Source organism: Suncus etruscus, chromosome 4 (assembly GCF_024139225.1).
Source record: "Suncus etruscus isolate mSunEtr1 chromosome 4, mSunEtr1.pri.cur, whole genome shotgun sequence".
NCBI lineage: Eukaryota > Metazoa > Chordata > Mammalia > Eulipotyphla > Soricidae > Suncus > Suncus etruscus.
Window position 1 is genome coordinate 1,766,555 of NC_064851.1, and position 23,198 is coordinate 1,789,752.

General features: G+C 50.7%; 1 protein-coding gene and 2 non-coding genes across 3 annotated transcripts in view; 1 reads left to right on the forward strand and 2 right to left on the reverse strand.

Moving 5' to 3' along the window:
- ATXN10 (ataxin 10) overlaps window positions 1-23,198 on the reverse strand; it is a 78,253-nt gene that overhangs the window by 31,831 nt on the left and 23,224 nt on the right. The window contains exons 4-9 of the mRNA XM_049771614.1: window positions 22,883-22,979; window positions 21,948-22,106; window positions 16,542-16,622; window positions 12,504-12,669; window positions 8,566-8,674; window positions 6,509-6,678 (exon numbers count right to left, since the gene is read on the reverse strand). Of these exons, the coding sequence (XP_049627571.1) occupies window positions 6,509-6,678; window positions 8,566-8,674; window positions 12,504-12,669; window positions 16,542-16,622; window positions 21,948-22,106; window positions 22,883-22,979 (782 nt within the window). The remainder of the gene's footprint in view (window positions 1-6,508; window positions 6,679-8,565; window positions 8,675-12,503; window positions 12,670-16,541; window positions 16,623-21,947; window positions 22,107-22,882; window positions 22,980-23,198) is intronic.
- LOC126008378 (U6 spliceosomal RNA) lies at window positions 9,173-9,279 on the forward strand. The gene has a single exon (XR_007495714.1). It is a non-coding gene; the product is annotated as a U6 spliceosomal RNA (small nuclear RNA).
- LOC126008418 (U6 spliceosomal RNA) lies at window positions 9,935-10,041 on the reverse strand. The gene has a single exon (XR_007495750.1). It is a non-coding gene; the product is annotated as a U6 spliceosomal RNA (small nuclear RNA).

The following is a 23,198-nucleotide window of genomic DNA, read 5'->3' on the forward strand; positions in this document are numbered from 1 at the left end:
ATGCCAACATCCCACCTTGGGTAAAGCCAGAACACAGAAACTTTGTACCTTCCAGACCAGGGGTCTTCAAACTATGGCCCGCGGGCCACATATTGTATTTATTCCCATTTTGTTTCTTCACTTCTTTTTTTTTTTGGTTTTTGGGCCACACCCGGCAGTGCTCATGGGTTACTCCTGGCTGTCTGCTCAGAAATAGCTCCTGGCAGGCACGGGAGACCATATGGGACACCGGGATTCGAACCAACCACCTTTGGTCCTGAATCGGCCGCTTGCAAGGCAAATGCCGCTGTGCTATCTCTCCGGGCCCTGTTTCTTCACTTCTAAATAAGATATATGCAGTGTGCATAGAAATTTGTTCATAATTTTTGTTTTAACTATAATCTGGCCCTCCAACAGTCTGAAGGACAGTGAACTGGCCCCCTGTTTAAAAAGTTTGAGGACCCCTGCTCCAGACTCCTTCCTAAAGGCCTGATCCCAGCCTGTCTCCCCGAACCTTTACTGGCCCACCTTCCTAAGCATACACCAGCCACTAACTAACCCTTTCTCTGCAGGACACTCACTTGACTGTCCAGGTAACTACCAGGTTAGCCGGTACTGATGAGCAAAGCCAAATACTAAGCGAGAGCACCAAGCAAAACGACTAACATGGGGCCAGAGAGATAGCATGGAGATAAGGTGTTTGCCTTGCATGCAGAAGGACGGTGGTTCGAATCCCAGCATCATATATGGTCCCCTGAGCTTGCCGGGAGCGATTTCTGAGCGTGGAGCCAGGAATAACCCCCGAGCGCTGCTGGGTGTGACCCAAAAAACAAACGAAAAAACGACTAACGTGGCCAGAACAATGCGCTTCAGGGTCCTGATCTACCAGGAGTCTCGCGCATTGGGCTGTTCCAACCAGAAGAGCCCTGAAGAAAGCACTGGCCAGCCTGCCCACTCTGGGCCCTCGGGTCTGAATCGAAGCTGATCCTGCACCTTCTGCTCCAATGCACATCAGCTATGAACAACCATGCCTGCCCGGATGCAGAACAACTGTAAATTTAGTCTAAAATCTCATGGGGAAAAAACCCCACACCTGGTTATAAGAGTTCTTAAAACCAGAAGAGAGAGAGCCTTGTTTGTATGAGGCCCTGGGTTAGATCCCAGCATGGCAAAAACAAAACAAAACAAAAAAAGCAAACTTTTGGGGCCGGAGAGATAGCACAGCGGCATTTGCCTTGCAAGCAGCCAATCCAGGACCCAAGGTGATTGGTTCAAATGCCGGCATCCCATATGGTCCCGTGTGCCTGCCAGGGGCTATTTCTGAGCAGATAGCCAGGAGTGCTACCACCAGGTGTGGCCCAAAAACAAACAAACAAAAAAGAAACCTTTAATAAAATTATTTGCAAATATTATGCTGCTATTCTTTTTTTTTTTTTTTTTTTTTTTGTGGTTTTTGGGTCACACCCGGCAGTGCTCAGGGGCCACTCCTGGCTCCATGCTCAGAAATTGCTCCCGGCAGGCACGGGGGACCATATGGGTCGCCGGGATTCGAACCGATGACCTTCTGCATGAAAGGCAAACGCCTTACCTCCATGCTATCTCTCCGGCCCCTATGCTGCTATTCTTAAGAGTATTCTTTTTCTTTTTGGTTTTTGGGTCACACCCGGCAGCGTTCAGGGGTTACTCCTGGCTCTATGCTCAGAAATCACTCCTGGCAGGCTCAGGGGACCTATGGAAAGCTGGGATTCAAACCTCTGTCCTTCTGCATGCAAGGCAAACACCTTACCTCCATGCTATCTCTCCGGCCCCTAGAGTATTCTTAATATTCAAATATTCTTAGAGTAGAAACATACCACAATAAGTTAGGACACTTCTATAAGTATCTACATATTTAAACATATACAATATACGCAGAAATTTTTTCAAAAATAAATGTTCCAAAATCCACAATTTAGAGAACCATTAATTTTCACTTAAAAATGTGTGTACATTGTCTTTGCGAACACAACCAGGAACTGCTCGAAGAGGAGGATTATTTTATTGACGTTGTTTTCAGAGCCTACGGGAGTGTTCAGCCATCCATGCAGTAATGGAATCCTTTCTATGGTGTCCTTGCCTTTCCCTGATAGAAAATTAATCTCTTTGCCATATAACTGGTACCACTAATGGGATCTTATTTTTTTGAAAGTTTTGAGTTATTTTCCATCAAAGTCTGGTCTACTGAAATTTTAGTTCACTAATTCTAGTTCTTTTATTAAAAGTAATGGATCTAGGGGCCGGGCGGTGGCGCTAAAGGTAAGGTGCGCCTGCCTTGCCTGCGGTAGCCTTGGACGGACCGCGGTTCGATCCCCCGGTGTCCCATATGGTCCCCCAAGCCAGGAGCAACTTCTGAGCGCATAGCCAGGAGTAACCCCTGAGCGTTACCGGGTGTGGCCCAAAAACCAAAAAAAAAAAAAAAAAAAAGTAATGGATCTAGAAAAAGTAAAAACAAAAAAAAAACTTTTCCATAGAGTGTTCAGTGTGCAGTGAACACCAACCAGATAGTTTAAAATATGAAGTCGCACTTAAGAAAGATTTCCTGCCAGCCTCCCACAGCATAGGGACATCCGAGGTGCTTAGCATGACACAATGGGCAAAGCATCTAAATAAAAACTCTGCACCACAAGGGACATTTTTGTGTATGAATCACCTTCGTAATAGATAACCCTGAACTGGAGGGTCCAAGTAAAGTCCAGCATCTTTCTAATGTGCACGTGGAGATTTTCCACACATAACAGACCCACTTTCTCTGCTCTTCCGCCTGCAACCTGACAGGTGTATGTATGAAGCAGGGCACACATCTGCAGGTGCTCCCCAGGAAGCTTTGGAGGAGGAGGAAGAGAAAAGCAAAACCTCAGCAGAACAAGGGGTTCAAAGCCAGCATGGCCGAGTGGGATGGGGACGGCCTGTCCAGCTGCACAACGGCCTAGTTCTCTTATAGAGAGAGTCATCAAAATGGAACCTTGCCTGTCCATTTTCTAAAACATCCTGATGTTGGTTCGAATCAAGCTATCGAAAAGTTGTGACAACAGCAAGTGAGAAACAGGGAAGAGGCAGAAATCCTCACAGTCCTCAGACTCCTCACTCTTGTCAGTATCGGTCCAAGAATGCTTTCCTGTATCCAGGGCCTTTGTGTCCATGTGCTTTCGGCAACAGAAACCCGCCCAGAAGCTCCGTTTCAGGCCCACAGAAGCCGGGGGTAAAGTTCATCACGACAAATCGGTGAAGCGGCCAAGGTGAGCGGAGCCCCAGAGACAAAGAAGACAGCCTGTCCCAGAGGCTCCACCAGGGCTCACTGTGGACAAGTCTCCCGCCTCTGTTACTCGAGCGGAGCACACCTCCCTGGGGCATGTGGACAGAACCGGCACTGGAGGGTCCTGGAGAGAGCAACCCAGACTCGAGAATAGGAGCCTAAGTCTCCCGAGTTAGCACAAAGCCATACCTAGAGGGGCTGCCAGGCTGCCCCAGTAAGAGGCCCAGCTGCCCACCCACCCCCGCCTTGGTCTCTCTCACTCAGTAGACATTGTGTACCAGGGCCACTGATCATGCCAGTCTTCGCAGGCCCTTGAGAAATGACGGTCTTCCCACCTCTGCCTCCAAGGATCCCCAGTCCCCTGAGCACAGAGCAGGTGCAGGGGGAAGGGCCTCTCAGGATGCAATGGGGTGCCACAGCTAGCAGCACGAAGCATGCCATGAATGCTGCTGACCAGCCGCAGAGCTGCCGGGCGGTGTAGGGAGAATCTAGAAATGCCGAGTCCCAGGGTCATCTGGCTTGAGGGGAGTGGAAGTGACTCCTGTCTGCTCATCTGGCTGTTCCCGAGGCCACTGACATTCAACCTGGTGAACAGGGCAAAGCAGGTGGAGCCAAGTCCACCTGAGTGTCAGGCCTGGATCTGGGACCAGACTCGTGGGTGACCCAAGAACAGGAGCACCCGTTTCCAGAGTGTTCAGGGTCAAGTCTCTCAGAAGCCTGCCTTTGAGCTTGGCCTCTGAAGCCCCCTGCATAGCTCTCAAAGCAAAAGCAGCGCAAGCGAGGAGACCGGGGGACAGGAGGCCGGGGAAACAATATTCTGCTTGGGCGCCATCACCCACCAGCTGCCCAGCGTGCCCTGGAATGTGGCTCAGAACCTGCTCTGCAGGGCTGTGGCCTCGGCCCCGCATCCCTATCCTGGGTGAGGGAGGACAACACGTTCATGACCTCTCTAGCGAGGATCCGAGTCTTGGGGCACATTCCCCCAATCTTGATGAAAGGGGGCAGCTCTGACAGTGAAACAGGGACCGAACAGCCCGGTGTAGGGGCATCCAGGGCTTCCTCCTATTCCCTCAAGGGGAACCCTGCACTTCAGCCACATCGAGCAAATCACGACTTGGCTTCCAAGCAGGAAGGTACTTCCACGTACCCAGGATCAAACAGTGGCACGCACAGATACCAGGGGGGGTGTCCATCCCGAAGAACAGGAGAGAAGAAACGAAGCAAAGGCCGGGCAAGGCCATCACATGTGCCTCGTTCACATACATCATGCACCAGTTTCATCACATAAGGGAGCTCTCCATCCTCATTCGAATCTTGGGGCAGGGGGACAACTGCTGGAAAATTACTGGGCTGGTTTTCAAAAAGGAGCAAGTGGTCGAGAAAGGGGAACATGTTACCTTTAAAAGCCAGGTCTGCCTCTGTTGAGGAGCTGCAAAGCGGTTTTTCCTCGTGTTTGCCTTGCCTTTTGTTGCCGACTTGGAGGGGAAGATCTTGGAGCCTTGGAGAGGCTGATGGAACCACTCGCAGGAGCAGGTCTGGCTTCTCTATGTAAAGCATGAGCCCTAGAGCAGTAGCAGAAGGGGCTGCAGGGGCCCCGGGAGTCCACAGGGTCCTGCCATGCCTTGCCCGGGTGTGCTGGCTAACGGTGCAGCTGCTCTCAGTAAACACTTGCAGGCGTCGGAAGGTGTACGCTCTCTGATCTAAGAATTGCCTCAGTTTCTCCCTGGCTCAGTGCCGCCCACTAAAGGCCCCAACCAGAAGGCACCGAGGCTGGGGTTTGAGTTAATTTTTTTTTTAGTGTTTTTCTTTTCTTTTTTGAGTCACACCCAGGGTTAATTCCTGACTCTGTGCTCCAGAAACTCTCCTAGCAGGCTTAAGGGACTCTGGGATGCTGTGGATAAAACCGGGGTTGGCCACGTGCAAGGCAAACACCCTCCCCACTGCGCTGTCACTGCAGCCCACAAGGTTGGCCACTGCACTTCTAGAAAGATGTCTTCTGCCTCGTGGGACCCGACTGCATCAGTAGGAGCCCACGGGGTGTGTGTGAGGGTCAGAGTGTTCACACGCATACACACCCTCTGGAAGGATCTGCTGGCGACCTCAGAGCCTTTTCCCGGTCTCTGTCCCCTCCTGCTGACATGGGTGCCCTGGCCCTCAGAGGCTGCCTACGTGGTCGGACCCTGCACCCAGAAACCCCTCACTGGGGGCCTCCCTCGCTCGGTTCTCTCCGAAACAAGAGCCTTTCTCAGCCCAGAACAGAGGCAGGGCCTTCTTCGGCGCGGCCTAATTTCGTTCGCATTTCCAAACAGCACTGCCCCCAAGTACACTGGGTCTACTCAGACACTTCGACTGGGTTGTTATGTTTGCCCAGGAACAATTTATTGGGGGGGCATAACTGGCCAGGCTCAGGGTTTATCCCTGCTCTATGCTCAGAAATCACTCCTGACAGGTTTGGGGGACCCTATAGGATACGAGGGATTGAACCCAGGTGGGCCACATGCAAGGCAAAAGCCCTCCCCTCTTCGCTATTGCTCCAGCCCCATATTTTTGCCATGCTCCTGTGGATCAATATGAATATGACATATTTCATCTCTGAAATTTCCATCTCATTCTTTTCTTTTTTTTTAATTTAATTTTATTTTTAGGGTTCCTTGTGTTTCGCTGACCTAGGCTCTCTTTGCGGTACCTGAAAGCATCTTTTCCTTTATCTCCTTATTCAGAGTTACAACTAGGTTAAAAAAAAAATCCGGGGCCGGAGAGATAGCATGGAGGTAGTGTGTTTGCCTTGCATGCAGAAGGACAGTGGTTCGAATCCTGGCATCCCATATGGTCCCCCGAGCCTGCCAGAAGTGATTTCTGAGCGCAGAGCCAGGAGTAACCCCTGAGTGCTGCCGGGTGTGACCCAAAAACAAAAAAGAAAAAAAAAGAAATTCCTCCCCATCATAGCAAGTAACCGTTGTTACTGCACCAGCCAAATTCTCTTTGGTCCTTAATACGGATGACAGTTTCCCATATGTGAAACCATATCCTGGACACTGTTAACTACTGAGCTTGGCAGAAACCATGGGTTCTCTGATATTTCTCTCTAGTACACAGACATTTGGGGGGGGGGGGGAGTCATACCCTGTTAACACGCACAAAAACAGACTTAGATAGCAGCAGCCTGGGGCTTTCACTCAGAAGGGCAAGAATGCCCTGAGCCAAAGAGCGGCCTGTCATGCCCCACTGGCATCTCACCTTATCTTGATTCTCCCGGTTCTTGTAACACAGGTTCCCAATCAGGCGGATGAGGTGGGAGCGGAAGCCCTCAACAGCACTGGACACATCCCCATCGGCTCGGACGTTGCTGTTGGTGCAGAAGATGCTGGTGCCGTCGCTGCCTGCTGTGTGGATGAGCCGCAAGAGGCCTGGAACAAGGACAAGGAAATGCATTTCCCACAGGATGTTGCCACCAGCACACTGAGCCAGTTTGGCACAAACATGCATCACTGATTCCCACGGATTACGATTGGTTAAAAACAATGAAAGAGGGCCCGGAGAGATAGCACAGCGGCGTTTGCCTTGCAAGCAGCCGATCCAGGACCAAAGGTGGTTGGTTCGAATCCCGGTGTCCCATATGGTCCCCCGTGCCTGCCAGGAGCTATTTCTGAGCAGACAGCCAGGAGTAACCCCTGAGCACCGCCGGGTGTGGCCCAAAAACCAAAAAAAAAAAAACAAAACAATGAAAGAGGGGTGCAGAGCAATAGTACAGCAGCAGGGCATTTGCCTTGCATGTGGACAACCCCGGACTAACTCGAGTCCGATTCCCAGCATCCCATATGATCCCCAGAGCCTGCCAGGACCAATTTCTGAGCTCAGAGTTCAGAGCCAGGAGTAACCTGAGTGCTGCCAGGTGTGGCCCAAAAAAAGAGTGAGGCCTGGGTGTGTGTGTGGGGGGGGGGGGGAGTCCAGGGGTTTGCAGCAGGAATACAGCTAAGTCAGCTGTAAAACAATGTACAGACTCTACACTCTCTCCAGTCAGATGTTTTGGGGTCATACCCAGTATTCAGGGGTACCACACAGTTTTAGGGGACCAGGAGGTAGTGAGGATCAAATCTAGGGCTCCCACATGTAAAGCGCATGCTCCATTCTTTTGAACCATCTCCCCGGCCTCCACCTGTGCTGTCAGTGGGAGGGATGGCTAGAGACAGGCCTGGTTGGTGAGGCTGATCTGGGGCCTGGTCTGGCCTGGCTCAGACGCTTTGGTCCCAGGAATTCCACTTCCCAGTTCGGGGCTCTTTGATTTTCACTTTAAAAGACTGCATTCCAGTTGAAACTCTGATGGGGGATTCCAAACATTTCTCACAGCTGACGACTAAGGCGGCAGCTTGGAGATACAAATCCATCTTCCTATGTGTGCAAGTGTCTCCTGAGGCGATAATCTTGTCTAGATGGAATGGCCAGGGGAGGTGAGGGGAGGCTGACCACAAGCAACCGGTACTGCTTGAGTGATTCTGCAAACAGCTTCTCAGTCAACAAGAAGTCCCTAAGCAGCAGCATTTCTTGTTGAAACAGTTTCTTTAGTACGAGAACACACACTCCCTGGAGCCTGATGCTGTTCATCCTGGCCCATAAATGCAACAGGGGAAGTTTACTAGAAAACCTGGGTAGAACGGGGGACCAGTGAGGGAGAACAGAGGCATCAGAGAATGCCAACAATCCGGCTTGGACCCTGGTTTCAAAGGCTGCCTGTCCTCGCCAATCAAGTCTTGGGCCCATCCTGGTTGTCCCAGACACTGCAGAGCCCGGAGACCACAGCATCATCCGGGCCCCACACTGAACCACTGGCCCAGCTGGCTGAGAGGTGCTGAGCAAGAGCCCTGGGTCCCCTGAGTGCACTTGGGAGGATTTCCAACCCCCAAAAACCATTCGGTAAAGCCAGTCATATAAGGACCATCACTGTTATCACTTCTGCCCCACCGTCATGGATAAATCACTACCAGGAAGTGTCTACTGAGGGGGGTTCAACTGTGACAGGGTGTACGGAGGGAGCCAGAATGTCACAGAATGTCACAGAAGTGGAGCTGTGGCAAAACACCATGATCCTGCCCTGGGAAAAAAGACACAAAACTCATGAGAACCTAGCACGAGAGAATGGTGCATGGCTGGCGTGTGGGCACAGAGGCTTTGGGACCCAAACAGGGGGATGGGCTCGTTGGAGAAAGGGCAGAGGTTCCGATAGAGAAATGGGGCAGGGGGTTTGTTAAGGAAGTGGGCGGTGGCCTCACTGGGGAAGCAGGTACATGCACCCTCACCGATCACAGCCTCCAGCAGGCCCGGGCAGATCTGCAGGTAGCTGAGCAGGTCGATGTTGGTGCTCATCTCACACAGGGCGTCCAGGAGCCGGACTATGGCCAGCACCTCCTGCAGGGAGAAGGAAACGGAGCTGAAGCAGCACGACTGAGGGGTGAGAGCTCACTTACAACCCACCAGCATTCTGGCGGTTAACGCAGCTGTGGCAGAGCACTTGCTCTGCAAGCCCGAGACCCGGAGCTTCCATCCTGCACTACTAAGGGATAGGAAACACACATAAGAATCTGTAACATAGAACGTATATGCTCTCTCCTATGAAGTAACCTAATATGACAAACAAGTCAACACTGTTCTCAGAAGAAAACTTAGATGAGCTGGAATGATCAGGCCAGATTTTTGAAGGGCTGAAGGCCATTGGGCATAACCAGCCCATCTCCCTAGTGCCAAAGAGATACTCAGACAGCCGCCGAGGCAAAGGGCAGTGTTGCCAGAGGAAGCCTGAGGCTGGATCCCAGGAGCATATGAACCCCTCCCTTGCACCTCCCGGGAGTGGTCCCCAAGCACCACTGAGTGTGCTCCAGAAACAAAAGCAAAAAAACCATGTGTGTTGTGCTCGCTTTGGCAGCACATATACTAAAATTGGAACGATACAGAGAAGATTAGCATGGCTCCTGCGCAAGGATGACACGCAAATTTGCGCAAAGTCCCATATTTTTGGAAGTAAAAGAGGAGGAGGAGAAATAAGAAGAGGAAGAGGAGAAAGAAGAATAAGAGAAAGGAGAAAAAGAAAAAGGAAAATGGGGGCCCAGAGTGGTGGCGCAAGGGATAAAGCCTTGCCCGCACTAGCCTAGGAAGAACCACGGTTCCATCCCCTGGTGTCCCATATGGTCCCCAAGCCAGGAGTGATTTCTAAGCGCATAGCCAGGAGTAACCCTTGAGTGTCACTGGGTGTGGCCCAAAAACCAAAAACAATAATGGGGGGGGGGGGAATCGACTGAAGACCTTTTTGAATTTCTTATAATAGTGTCTTTGTTTATATACCATGATTATAAACATATCTGTAGGTGGGCTTCAGTTCAAAAAAATTTAATATGGTCACTTGTAAATCACAGTGCCTAAATTAAAATATTTTTTTCAGAGCTTAGACCCCATTTATTTATTACACATTAAAAATATGGGGGCCCGGAGAGATAGCACAGCGGCGTTTGCCTTGCAAGCGGCCGATCCAGGACCAAAGGTGGTTGGTTCGAATCCCAGTGTCCCATATGGTCCCCCGTGCCTGCCAGGAGCTATTTCTGAGCAGACAGCCAGGAGTAACCCCTTAGCAACACCGGGTGTGGCCCAAAAACAAAAACAAAAAAACAAAAACAAAAAAAAATGGAACGCTTCAGGAATTTCCATGTCATCCTTGCGCAGGGGCCATGCTAATCTCCTCTGTATTATTCCAATTTTTGTATATGTGCTGCGAAAGCGAGCACAATAAAAGTATTTTAAAAACAAACTCACAAATATAAATAAATAAAACTTCAAACAAAACAAAACAAAAAAAAATGTGCACAACTCGACTTGTTGAAATTTAACTCTAGGGGGCCGGAGAGACAGCACAGCAGGGAGGGCCTTTGCCTTGCATGGGTTCGATCCCTGCCATCCTCTCTGGCTTTCTGAGCACTGCCAGGAGTGATTCCTGAGCAAAGAGTCAGAAGTAACCCCTGAGCACTGCCAGGTGTGGTCCCAAGACTAAACACAAACAAACTAATTTAATTCCAGATTCGCTTACCCCGAAGTCCCACAAGATCAAGAGTCTAGAGATGCCCACGGCAGCACGTACAGATCTTTAGAGATTATTTCTTCAGGACAGAGCCTGAGAGCAACTGAGGTGTGTGCATTTGTAGAGGACAAAAGAAAAATAAACAAAAATTCCAGCAAATCAATCTGGTGAAATGCTAGTGGACTGTCCAAAGAATGGGGGAAGTAACGAGCATGGGTTAAAGACAAAGAAGGTCAATTCACATCAAGTAAGAGGGGGGAAGCAGGCGAAGTCTGGATTCTGCAGTACTGTGCAAACAAAGACGGGGAACTTGAGAACTGATGGAGCCGTGGAAAATGGAAGAAACGGGCCAGAGGAGTCTCCATGTTTTCTTTAACTGACTTTCGTTTGCACGTTTTTCTCCAAAGAAGCAAGTCTTTGGATTGGCATGGTACAAAAACATAATTCCTGGGGTCGAAGAGGTAGTGTGTATAGCAGGTAGGACACTGGCCTTGCACACAGCTGGCCCAGGTTTGTGCATCCCATCTGATCCCTCCAGCCAGGGCTGTGATCCTGAGAACAGAGCCCAGAGCACCTGAGCACCACCAGGTAGTGTAGCCCCCAAAAGAAACAAATTAAAAAAAAAAAAAGTAAGATCCCTGGGCCAGAGTGGTGGCGCAATTGGTAGGGCGTTTGCCTTGCATGCATTAACCTAGGACAGACCAGGGTTTGGTACCCCGGCGTCCCATATGGTCCCCCAAACCAAAAGCGACTTTGAGTGCATAGCCAGGAGTAACACTGAGCATCACAGGGTGTGGACCTCCCAAAAAAAAAGCAAAAAAAAAAAAAAAAAAAAAGATTAAAATTTCTGTCAGCATACGGAATGCAAAAATCAACGTATTCCACCAATATTTCTTCAACACTTACTAGAGAGCAGTTGCAAATGCAGGAATAAAGCAGGATGAAAACCCACACTGTAAAGAGCTTTCTCATAATACACGGATGTCAATACAAAACTAACATGCACGTCTAACAGGCAGAAGGGGAGGCTCACAATCACGAGAAATCAGACTTGGGGGCAATACAGAACAAAATAAAATGTGGAGAGTTTTTTCTGGATTTTTTTTGCTTGTTTTTGCTGTTTTAGTCAGAGGCTATTCCTTGCTCTGTGCTCAAGCTATTCCTGGTGATACCCAGAGGACCCCAGGCAGTGGCAGAAACTGAACCAGTCAGTTCATGCAAGGCAAGCACCTTACCCCCGTACTCTCTCCCCAAAACAGAATCTGAATCTTAAAGATGAACCGGTCAGCATCAATAAAAAGATATCAGAAGGGGCCGGGAGATAGCATGGAAGCAGGGCGTTTGCTTGAATGCAGAAGGATGGTGGCTCGAATCCCGGCATCCCATAGGGTCCCCTGAGCCGGCCAGGAGCGATTTCTGAGCACTGCCGGGTGTAACCCCCCCCCCCCAAAAAAAAAAAAAAAAAGATACCAGCAGTAGAAACAAGTACCAAAAAAGTCAGAAATAAGTACAGACATTAGCTGGTGTAGTGAAGCCTCATGCCCCAATCCTGAGGAATGGGGAGATGGGGGTCTGGAAATGGGGGTCCGGAAAGAATCCACACTGGTTAGGAACTTCCACCACAAGTTTCTGCCAGCAGGCAAAGGGCACCGGCAGCCGACAGTCCAACCAGGAGGAGACTCTCTGCCCCGAGGTCTGTACTGGGAAGAGGACAGGCCAGGCTAGGGGCCAATCCAGAGGCGCTTCCCGCCCAGGAGGGACAAGCACATGCAAAGAAGAATTATCTTGAATAAAAGAACCTGTGTTCCAATGAGCCACCGGCCTCTTTCCCAAATGAAGAGCACAGAGAGGCGAGGCCAATGCACTGAGAAGGTCTGAGCCTGAGAAAGAAGGGAAGAACCCCCCGCATTTCCTACAGAGAAGACCCAGGGACGAGGCCAGCAATGATCAGCCCTCGGCCCCTATGGACAGGTGATTTGGCCATGGGAGGCTGAAAACCACCGATGTGGAATATTGGGGAAGGGCAAGGATCATGGCAGAGAAGCTATTCGAAAGGACACAATGCCATGAGGGGGGTACCCTCCTGACCCCCAACTGAGCAGGGCCGGCTCAGTTCTCAGTAGACACACAAATCCCCCACCAAGCGCCTGGCTGGCGCCCTGTGCCCCTCACCTCATCGGCAGCAGGCGGCTCAGAGGGCAGCTGTAGCACCATCTTGCACTGCTCTATGAAAGTGCTGGCCACTAGCTCGGCGTGGCTCAGGAACACCGGGATGTCGTCTTTGGGGGGCGGCTCTTCGCCGGAAATCTTGGTGATGATGACGTCCAAGAGTGCGACCCTGCGGGACATGAAAATCCTGTCTGTCACCCTGGACAATACTGCTAACATGACCTATGGAGAATCCCCAAGCCCAGCAGTCCTGTTCATGGAGTGAAGCAGGGGAGAGTGTTGAGAACAGACTCCATCTGTCGAGTGTCTCTCTAGGGACAGATGGATTCAGATGTATGTGCTTGAGAAGGGGGCCACGTCGGCAGTGCTCAAAGGTTACCTGGACAGACTCATAGGACCTTATAGAATGCCAGTGATTGAACCTGGGTCATCTGCAAGCAAGGCAAAACAATGTGACTTTGCCACCTCTCCAGTCCTTGGATTATTATTTTAGTTTTTTATTATTATTTTACAAATATGTTTCCTGGGGCTGGAGAGATAGCATGGAGGAAAGGCGTTTGCCTTTCATGCAGGAGGTCATCGGTTCGAATCCCAGCGTCCCATATGGTCCCCCGTGCCTGCCAGGAGCAATTTCTGAGCATGAAGCCAGGAGTAACCCCTGAGCACTGCCGGGTGTGACCCAAAAACTACCAAAAAAACAAAAAAAACAAATATGTTTCCTATTAATATAAAAACATTTTTAAAATAAATTCTTTAACTGAATCAACAGGAGATCCATATTTACAAAGTTGTTGATAAGATTGAGTTTCAGTCACATGATATCCAACATCCTTCACCAGGGCACATTTCCCACCACCACCACCAGTGTCCCAGTTTCCCTCCCACCCACCCTCCTGGCTTTTCCTCTTCTTGCCTCTGTGGCAGACTTTCCTCTCTTCTCCCCTCCTCTCCTCTTCTCTCCTCTCCCCTCCCGTCCCCTCCCCTCCCCTCCTCTCCTCCCCCCCCCTCATTCTCCCTCCCTTCCTTCTTTTAGAAACTGTGGTTCACAAGATTGTTCCTGTCATGCCGATCACTTTCCCTCCTTTCAGCACCCTGTTCTTGTCCAGGGTGATCATCCCAACTACCATTATCCTAGTGCGTCCTTCTCTGCCTTCACTGTATCCCCTGTTCTTGAGCCAACTTCCTCCTCGGGACCTGTCCTCCTCAGCCCCTGGATTTTAAATCACACCATCTGATGATCTGTGATGTGTCTGGGCTGCAGAAATAAGAGTTGTCGAACAAGAGGGGGCTTTTGTTTTATTTTGCTTGGGGGCCGCACCTGGCTCTGACTCAGGGATCACCCCTAGCAGACTCGGTTTGACCCTACAGGATGCCAGGGATCAAAGGGGGGTTGGCAAAGCTGGCACCCTCCACACTGTACTACGGCTCTGGAACCAAAGGGAGCCTTATTTTCCCCCATGACCCTTAGCTTAGAAAAGTCCTCACAATGAGTTGGCTTAGCCTGGTGGGACCCCTAGAGCCTGGCACCCCCTGCAGAACACAAGACTGTGCCCTGTGCGGAGCCGCAAGTCAAACCGACTCACTGAGATGATCAGGACAAGGCGGCGGCCAGGAGAGCCCCAGAGAGGTCGAGCAGGAGAACTGCCCTCACTTCACAGGGCCCAGCCGAGACTCTCTTCAGCTGGCCCCATTCTCTTTCATCCCAAGTGGTCAGAGAAATCCAAAAAAGGGCTGGGATCATGCAATTGCTTCCATGTGTGCATGCGATCAGAGGGGCTGAGAACCGGGGCAAACGCTGCGCCAGGGCATTTTTGGTCGAGTTTCTTGAAAACGACGTGTGCTGCAGTGGGAATCCTGGCAGAGGCCGGGTGACCGCATGAAATATGAACTACACGGGTCCATTCCAGGAAAACTGGTCTCCCGGGAAGCTGGAGACTCCAGCCTCGGTTTGTTTCCTCGTTTGTTCATTCATTCGTTCGTTCATTTGTTGCTCTTTCACTCAAGCCTGTTCGTTCGTTCCCGATCTGACATCCCTGTCTGAGGAACACAGAAATGTCCCGGAGAAAGAAGCCGCCACTAAGAGATGGAGGATCCCTTCTTTTTCGGAGGGAAGCGTAAGGCCAGACCCAGCAGTGCTCAGGGGACCCTATAGGATGCCAGGGATTAAACTTGAGTTGGCAAGTGTTGTTGCTCCTGCCCCAAGAGTGTCCCCTTCTACAGGATGTGTTCAGGTAGGTGCTGCTGAGGAGGGGAGCAGTTGGGAATGGGGTGAGTGCTCCAAAGGCCTGGGATGACGTCTCCCCTCGTGGTCCTTGGCAGTTCAATGCAAGAGCCTGAGGGTGTGGTGCTGAGGACCACCAGACTCCCTGTGGCAGTTCTTGGGGCCTCAGGATTCTTCCCCATGATTGGGGGGAAAGGGTGTCACTCAGGTCAGGCATGTGCAAGAATGCACCCCACGGCCTGGGAAAACTTCTGACACTCTTTCTTGGGGTACAGACCTACAAGATAACTATGTTTGCGATTAGCCAATACCAGGCACCCAGGCTGGTCTCAGGAAAGCAGTGGCTCCCACATGCTTAAAAGAAAATGGCAGAAATGCAGCCTTCGTTGGATCAGGACCAGCAGAACTGCAGATTGCGGCAGGGCACAATGGCAGAGACAGCCGGGACTAGCTCTGCCCTGCTCAGAGGGACACAGCTGTACCAAGTGCGGGACTGTGCGGACACCATGGCCGATGGAGTCACCATCAAGCAGGAAGGCTCCCTTTGGGGGAGACAAGTTCTGGGGTGAGAGCCACACTGGCAAAGCACTGGTTTCCTCAAGCCTGACTTCATCTTCACACTGATTTGAAAAGCATCAACATCTCTTGGGGCCCAAGTCATAGCACAGCGGGGAGGGCATTTACCTTGCACGTGAATGACCTGGTTCAATCCCCAGCTTCCCATTAGGGTCCCCCAAGCACCACCGGGAGTGATTTCTGAGCGCAGAGCCAGGAGTAACCCATGAGTACTGCTGGGTGTGGCCCATAATCCAATAAATAAAATAATAAATAAATAATAAAACAATAAATAAAAATAGAAGTATCAACTTCTTGTACTTTTGGTTAAATGTATTAAAAGGGGCAGAAAACCAATACACATACCCACATAAATAATAAGACTAGGGGCTGGAGTGATGGGGCAGCAGTAGAGCATGTGCCTTGCACATGGCTGAACCTGGGTTCGATCCCATGTGGCCCCTAAGTCAGGAGTAGCCCCTGAGCATCACCAGGTGTGGCCCAAAATCAAAATAATAATAATAAGACTCCAAAAAGTAGCGAAAGCTTAACTGCTGGAGCCCTAACACACCATAAGGATTTCTAAACCACAGCAATTTTAGAAATAGTGACAACAATCAAAAGATTAACTTTTTTTGTTGTTAAAGGGTTTGATCAGCAGAGCTATGATTTCTGCTAGCTTGACATTCCCAGGGGCAACACTACCAGCAGAGTTAGGGGAAAAGCAACTCCTGTCCGAAAAAAGAGGCATTCAAGCCTCTGAGACTATTGGCAGGAACTGAATTTGAAAGGGTAATGGCACAGGCCATGATCACAGAGAGTTACTGCCACCAGGCACTGGGCCAGGTTCTCTGCTCTGCCACCACCACTGATGCCTAACCCAGTTGCTTTCTGCCTGCCAAGGCTGCCGGGAGGTGGCAGCAGGTGGGCATTGCGTTTGGGCAGGGTCACTGGGGACAGAAGACAAGCTTGGCGCCACAAGGCCTGCCTTCTGGCCACGACACAGCTCTAAGAGACCGTCATGTAAATGCCTATCGTGAAGTCCAGGTGCCTGCGTTAACATTTCATATTTAGCCTATTTTTCAGTATGTGTTTGTAGAATGTGGGCTCCAATTCAGATCCTGTGGCCTTCCAGCAGGGCTGTAAACCTCACTGGCCTGCAGAAAACCAACCCTAGCACCAACAGGAGATTCTGTGCCAGCCCAGAGACACACGGGGCACTCCAGGGAAGGCGGAGCATGCAAAGCCACGTGGCTGGGGGTTACCTTTCTCGACTGCTCATGTTGGCGTACAGAGTTTGCACCATATCTGGGCTTCTCAGAAAATGCTCAGCAATAACCAAGTACCTAGGGGGGAAAAAATAAAAGAAGGCTAAAGTTAGGTTACTAGTAACAGAGGAAAGGGACTCACAACATTATAGGCTTATGGCAGACAGCAAAGCCCTCCTTTTGTTGAATTTCTGATTCAACAGTATCATCAACAATTTTGAGAGATTTCAGCCTTTTTTCTGTTACCCTCTGATAAAGTGCAAAGCCTCTTAACAATCAAATTGTCTTTGCTTTTATTCCTGCAGCTGGGAAGCTGGTCAGGTGCAAGCTGCTGAGGACAGCCTACCCTGGAGCAGGGAAGGGCAGCTGGTCCTCTAAACCGTGAGTCAAGCCTATTCGGTCAAGGGAACAGCACAAAACGTGGTTTTAGGACAGCAGCTCAGCATTACGACGAGGCAAGGAGACCAGCTGGCCCTGCTTTCAACATTGACTCGGTGAGCTGCAAGGAGCCCAGTGCGGGCTGGACCTGGCCCATCTTACTGGCCCTTTCCCAGCCGCTCCAGTTACCCAGCAAATAGCCCACATTCAAGCCGGCACCAACAGAAGCCATCAGCCCCCAGGAAGCCCAAGGCCAAGATTATAAACGTTTTTCTTTAAAGTGTCAGGATGACAACTAAGAAGGCTGGAGGGCACTAATCCTTAATTCTGAGGTGCAGTTACCAGGTGCAGCAGGAGACTTTAACAGCCAAGGAAACGCCATTTAGAAGCAAGACTCCAGTGAGAGGGGTGTCTGGAGTTTATTTAATCATCCCTTACACATTCTTTTGTTTTGTTATTTTTGCTTTGGGCCACACCCGGCAACACTCAGGCATCACTCCAGGCTCTGTGCTTAGGAATCCTGGCAAGCTCACGGGACTATATGGGATGCTGGATATCGAATCCAGGTCGGCTGCATGCAAGGCCAGCAGCCTCCCTGCTGTGCTGGCGCTCCAGCTCCTTCTTACACATTCTTAACTATTATTTTCACTGAGTTACCTTCCCGACCCCACAAAGCACCAAGGGTGCACTTCCCTGCACTGACCAGAGATGTGGATCAGCCACAAGCACCGTAATACCACAGAACACTGAATTCTGGGACTGGAGGACCCAAGCTCCGTGGACAGCTGGGTTTGTATGCTTGAGGTCCTGGGTTTACCTCCAGTTCCAAAATACATTTTCCTTTCAAGAAAATACTACAACTGTGTCTCCTTTTCCTTTCATGTTAATAAATTAGCACGTGACTGTAACTGATCGATACTTGCACTTAAAACATCTCTGAAAATAGCGAAAATTCCACACTGTTGTGTCCGTTTCAGTGGATGACAACTACACAATGCAAATTCCTCTCTCCCACTTAGCTCCATAAACTGGGATTTTATTTTTTTCAATGCTCATGTGTAATTCAGTTATTTGGAATTTGAAGTATTTTCCCCGTTAAGAACATTTCTTTCAAACCCAGTGTCTCGGGACAGGGAGAGAGCCAAGGGCAGGCACCTGAATGGCAGGTCCAGGCCCCAGGGACGCCCCAGCACTACTGTGGCCATGAGGGGGATCCAAGACAGCCAGGCCAAACAGCACTGCTCCAGGTGTGTGTTCGGCCTGACTTCTGTCTGCAAAAACTCTCAGAGAAAAAGTGTACTTGGGTATGCCCTCCTTCAGAGACTCTGAATCTCTCTCTCTTTTCTCTGTCTGTTTCTCTCTTTCTGTGTCTCTCTGTCTCTTTGTCTCTCTCTCACCCCCTCCTCGTCTGTCACTGCCTGCTGACCCCCTCCTTCGTGCCTCTAACTCAGGAACAGACACTAACAGCCTGTCAGACTCAGCACAGCTCAATGCCCGCCTCCAGCCCAGCTTCAAGGAGGGTTATCTCAAAACAAACACTGTTCACACCTACAAACAAAACAACGGAATGTTTTTAGAAGGCTGTCACCCAGATCACGCCAACCCAGCGGGCCGGCACCTCCTCACCTACGCCTTCCTGTGTTCTGGCCACCCCTAGCAGAGGCCCCAGAGCAACAGCACATGCATCCCTGTCCTAGGGAGATGCGTCCCACGGCTCTGGGTGTGTGGACTGCAGAGGGGGCGGGTGACTTCCTCTCCTCTCCTTGCCAGCAGGGACAGAGTTAGCAGCTCCGAGTTGGCGTCTTTTCGTTGGACATCCCTGGACTGTTTTGATCTCTGTTTACAAACATACATGTCCTTTCACACAAAGCCCAAGGGCGAGTGTCCAGGGGCTGAGAGGCATCATCACCTCCTCTGGCCCCAGCCTCACCTCCCTGAATCCATCTAATGACTCTGAAGACTTGAACGGAACATTTTCTATTCTGCCCTCAAAACTCTTTAGCAATCACCAACAGAAAAAGCACCTTACAGGAAGTTAAAACATCAGCCCAAGAGACTCAAGAAATGTTACAAATGGGTCCTAAAAAAGTTATCCGAGCAGGCAGATGCCGACGGCCAGTCCCACCTGTCCAGCTCTGGTCAGCGGTCAGCAGGGGGCTCTAAATCCAGCTCAAAAGTCACAATTTTTCAACTATAGACTTTAGTCTGTCTGCAAATGGTACTCAGAAACACAAATAAATGCCCAAGAAAATCACAAATAATTCCAGAAGAATGATAGAAAAGTTTACACTGGAGAGGCCACAACGGAGACACTTCAACAGAGTCCATGAAACAGACCCTTCACCAAAGCCCGTGACACAGAGACATTTCACCCATGTCCTCAAAACAGGGCCAGGGCCAGGGCCAGGCTCTTCCTCTACAACTGTCGCTCCGCCCCTCAAGTCAAACCTCTATAAACTCGCAACTAAGCGCTTGCAAATACAATCAAGAAAACATTTCTATTAATGATGTCAAAAAGTCAAAGCTTGAATAAATTTCATGAAAAACATGCCATGACTTGTTGTAGATGCAAAATAAATAAATAAAAACAGAAACAGGCATCAATCAGGGGCACAGCAGGAAGGGGGGGGGGGCAAATCCTGCAGACTGAAGTCTCGGGTTCCACTCAGCACTGCTGCTCTCCACCCACCCACCCACAGGGAGGGTTGAGGCCTTCACATCAGCACCAGGCAAGGGATCACAGGTGTGGGCTCCAGGCCTACTGAGCACCACCGATCTCCAAAAATTAATCTCTTATTCATGAATTAGAAAGATTAATAGAGAGGCCAGAGAGATGGCATGGAGGTAGAGTGTTTGCCTTGCATGCAGAAGGATGGTGGTTCAAATCCCGGCATCCCATATGGTCCCCCATATGGTCCCGGAGCCTGCCAGGAACAACTTCTGAGCGTAGAGCCAGGAGTAACCCCTGAGTGCTGCCAGGTGACCCAAAAACCAAAAAGGAAGGAAGGAAGGAAGGAAGGAAGGAAGGAAGGAAGGAAGGAAGGAAGGAAGGAAGGAAGGAAGGAAGGAAGGAAGGAAGGAAGGAAGGAAGGAAGGGAAGGAAGGAGGGAGGGAGGGAAGGAAGGAGGGAAGGAAGGGAAGGAAAGGAGGGAAGGAGGGAAGGAAGGAAGGAAGGGAGGAAGGAAGGAAGGAAGGAAGGAAGGAAGGAAGGAAGGAAGGAAGGAAGGAAGGAAGGAAGGAAGGAAGGAAGGAAGGAAGGAAGGAAGGAAGGAAGGAAGGAAGGAAGGAGGGAAGGAAGGAAGGAGGGAAGGAAGGGAAGGAAAGGAGGGAAGGAAGGGAAGGAAAGGAGGGAAGGGAAGGAAAGGAGGGAAGGAGGGAAGGAAGGAAGGAAGGAAGGAAGGAAGGAAGGAAGGAAGGAAGGAAGGAAGGAAGGAAGGAAGGAAGGAAGGAAGGAAGGAAGGAAGGAAGAAAAGGAGGGAAGGAAGGAGGGAAGGAAGGAAGGAGGGAAGGAAGGAAAGGAAGGAAGGAAGGAAGGAAGGAAGGAAGGAAGGAAGGAAGGAAGGAAGGAAGGAAGGAAGGAAGGAAGAGCTTAATAGAGAACGAGGGAAATAGCTGAATGAACAGGGGCACAGGCTTTGTATGCAAAAGCCCCAGATTCATTCCGACACCACCAGACGTGACCCCAGAGCACAACTGGGTGTTGACTCCAAACAAAACCCAAAAAAGTTAAAAAAAAAAAAAACTTACTTAAAAATTTCACAAATGGAAAATAAAATTTCACAAATGGATCTAGATTCATATAATTTCTGACAAAATCCCAGCTGCTTTCCTGAGCAAATCAAAAGGCTGATCCTGAAATGATACGTAATGACAGGGAATCTAAAGTGATTCTGAGCAACCCAAACAATCCTGGAAGAAGACAGAGGGGCTGTGGAGAGGGCCCAGGGCCCTGGACCGTTCCTGAGTCTGGGGCACTTATGTGTCAGAAACGCTGAGCCCAGAGCCGGGGATAAGCCCACAACAGCTCTCGGTGGTCCCAAAATACACCAAGAAAGTCAGTTGGAAGATGCCAAGTTTTCACTTTGAAAACTGAGCAGCAGCCTGGAGGGATGAAGCGGGTGAAGAGCAGGGAAAGGAAGCCGCTGCAGGCCCCAGACAAGCTGCTACAAGACCTCACCCCACAGGGAGGCTGCGGCCTAAAAAGCAGAGCGATCAGGACCCCCAACAGTGATGGACCTCCACAAGCAAGAACCGATGCCCATGAGCCTCCTCGTGTATGGAGTTCCCTCCTCTAACTTCAGTCAGGGGGACTGTCCCCAGGACAGATGACGTTTTCTGCACAAGAGGCCCTTGACACTCAGGAACACCCTCAGCAGCGGGACACCCCACAGTCCTCACTGCTGCCGTTCAGCCCCACCGTCCCCATGCTCTGTCCCGCCTGTTCCCGGCCCACCCAGTGACAGGACGCCAAGAAGAGGCTCAAGTGTCATCACTGTCATGTCGCCAGCCTGTGTGTGAACCTAACTGGGAGCTGAGGAAGGAGGAGGAGGGCTGAGAGCAGGCATGCGGCTCGAGAGCAAAGTGCCATCCTTGTGTGGCAGGGCCCCGGGTTTGACCCAACAGTCCTCCGAGCCTGTCAGGAATAATTTCTGAGTACAGAGCCAAGAGTAACCCGAGAACCATAAGGTATGGTCAAAAACAAAACAAAACAAGGCAACACCCCCCAATTCCAGGGCTCCTCCACAAGTGCTCAACACTCTCCCCACCGCACAGATCACACCTAGGAGCTCTCCCTACCCCTCTCCTGAAGCTTCTCTCCCCAGTCAAGGCCCAGCTCAGACCCTCGCCTCAGGGCAGGGCCGCCCAAGAAAGTCGGACCTGCCCAGATGTTCAGACCTACCCAGGAAAGCTGATCTTGCCCAGATGTTCGGACCTGCCCAGACAGTCAGACCTGCCCAGATGTTCTGACCCAAATGTTTGGACCTGCCCAGATACTGGGCCGCAGCCCATGAGACAGACACTTACGGCCACTCGGACTCCGGCTGCCTCCGGTGTGCATCAACCACGTCGATGGCAATGTTGAGGTTCTCTTCCAGGTCTTTGAGCCTCTCAGCATTGAGGGAGCTGAAGAGGATCATGGACGAATACGAGACAATCTTTCGGTCTGGGTGGTTTAGGCAGGACCTTGAGCATAACAGGATGAGAGGGCAAGTCCAGTTACCCACAGGACCAAAGTGGGCAGAGAAACAGAAACCAGCCGAAACACTCGACTCTGAAGGGAAGGGGATGAGGACGGGTCATGGTACATTGGTCCCTCAATTAAGGGGTTTCATTCACCCTTACTGTGTCTTGACATTGGTAAGAAAATGAAAAGGAGAAACTTTATTCTCCAGAGTTCACTTTTTTTTGTTTGTTTGTTTGTTTGTTTGTTTTTGGGCCACACCCGGCGGTGCTCAAGGGTTACTCCTGGCTGTCTGCTCAGAAATAGCTCCTGGCAGGCACAGGGGACCATATGGGACACCGGGATTCGAACCAACCACCTTTGGTCCTGGATCGGCTGCTTGCAAGGCAAACGCTGCTGTGCTATCTCTCTGGGCCCCAGAGTTCACTTTTATGGGAGGGAAGGGGGGCATCCCCAGCTAGGCTCAGGGGTTACTCCTGGCAGGCTTAGGGGATCCTTGAGGATGCTAGAGATCAAACCTGGGTCAGCCACGTGCAAGACAAACACCCTGTCCACTGTGCTAAGGCTCCAGCTTCCAGGTTTACTGTCTTTTAGATTACTTCAGTTAAAGTCCCAGCTACAAGAATGATCCTTAGGCAAAACCTGGATATGCCGTCCCAGGGATCCCTCGCTTCTTTCCTTGCAGTCAAGTTCGATTATCATCAAGACTCCATGCCCTCGACTCATCCTCCAGCAGCATGCAGAGAAGCACATGGGATGACATCACCCACAGACTCACAGGAAGAGCTCAGGGAAAGCGTGTGTCCACACCACAGCCTGGGAGTCAGCGTTGCGCGAAGCCACATTGCCCAAGAACTGCAGGCCACAGCGGAAAGCTGAGGGGGGAGAGAGGCAAGAGACAGGGGGTCAGTCAGAGGGTACCAGGATCTGATCCACTTTAACATCCATGCACAGATCATACAAGTGGGGAGGGACTTCAGGGGCACGACCTCCATCTAGTGAGGCCTCATGAGATCTGGGGAAGGCTGCCCCACGGACCAGAGAACACAGCTGGCCCACACCTGGCTCCGCATTTAATTCCTGCTCCTCGTGCT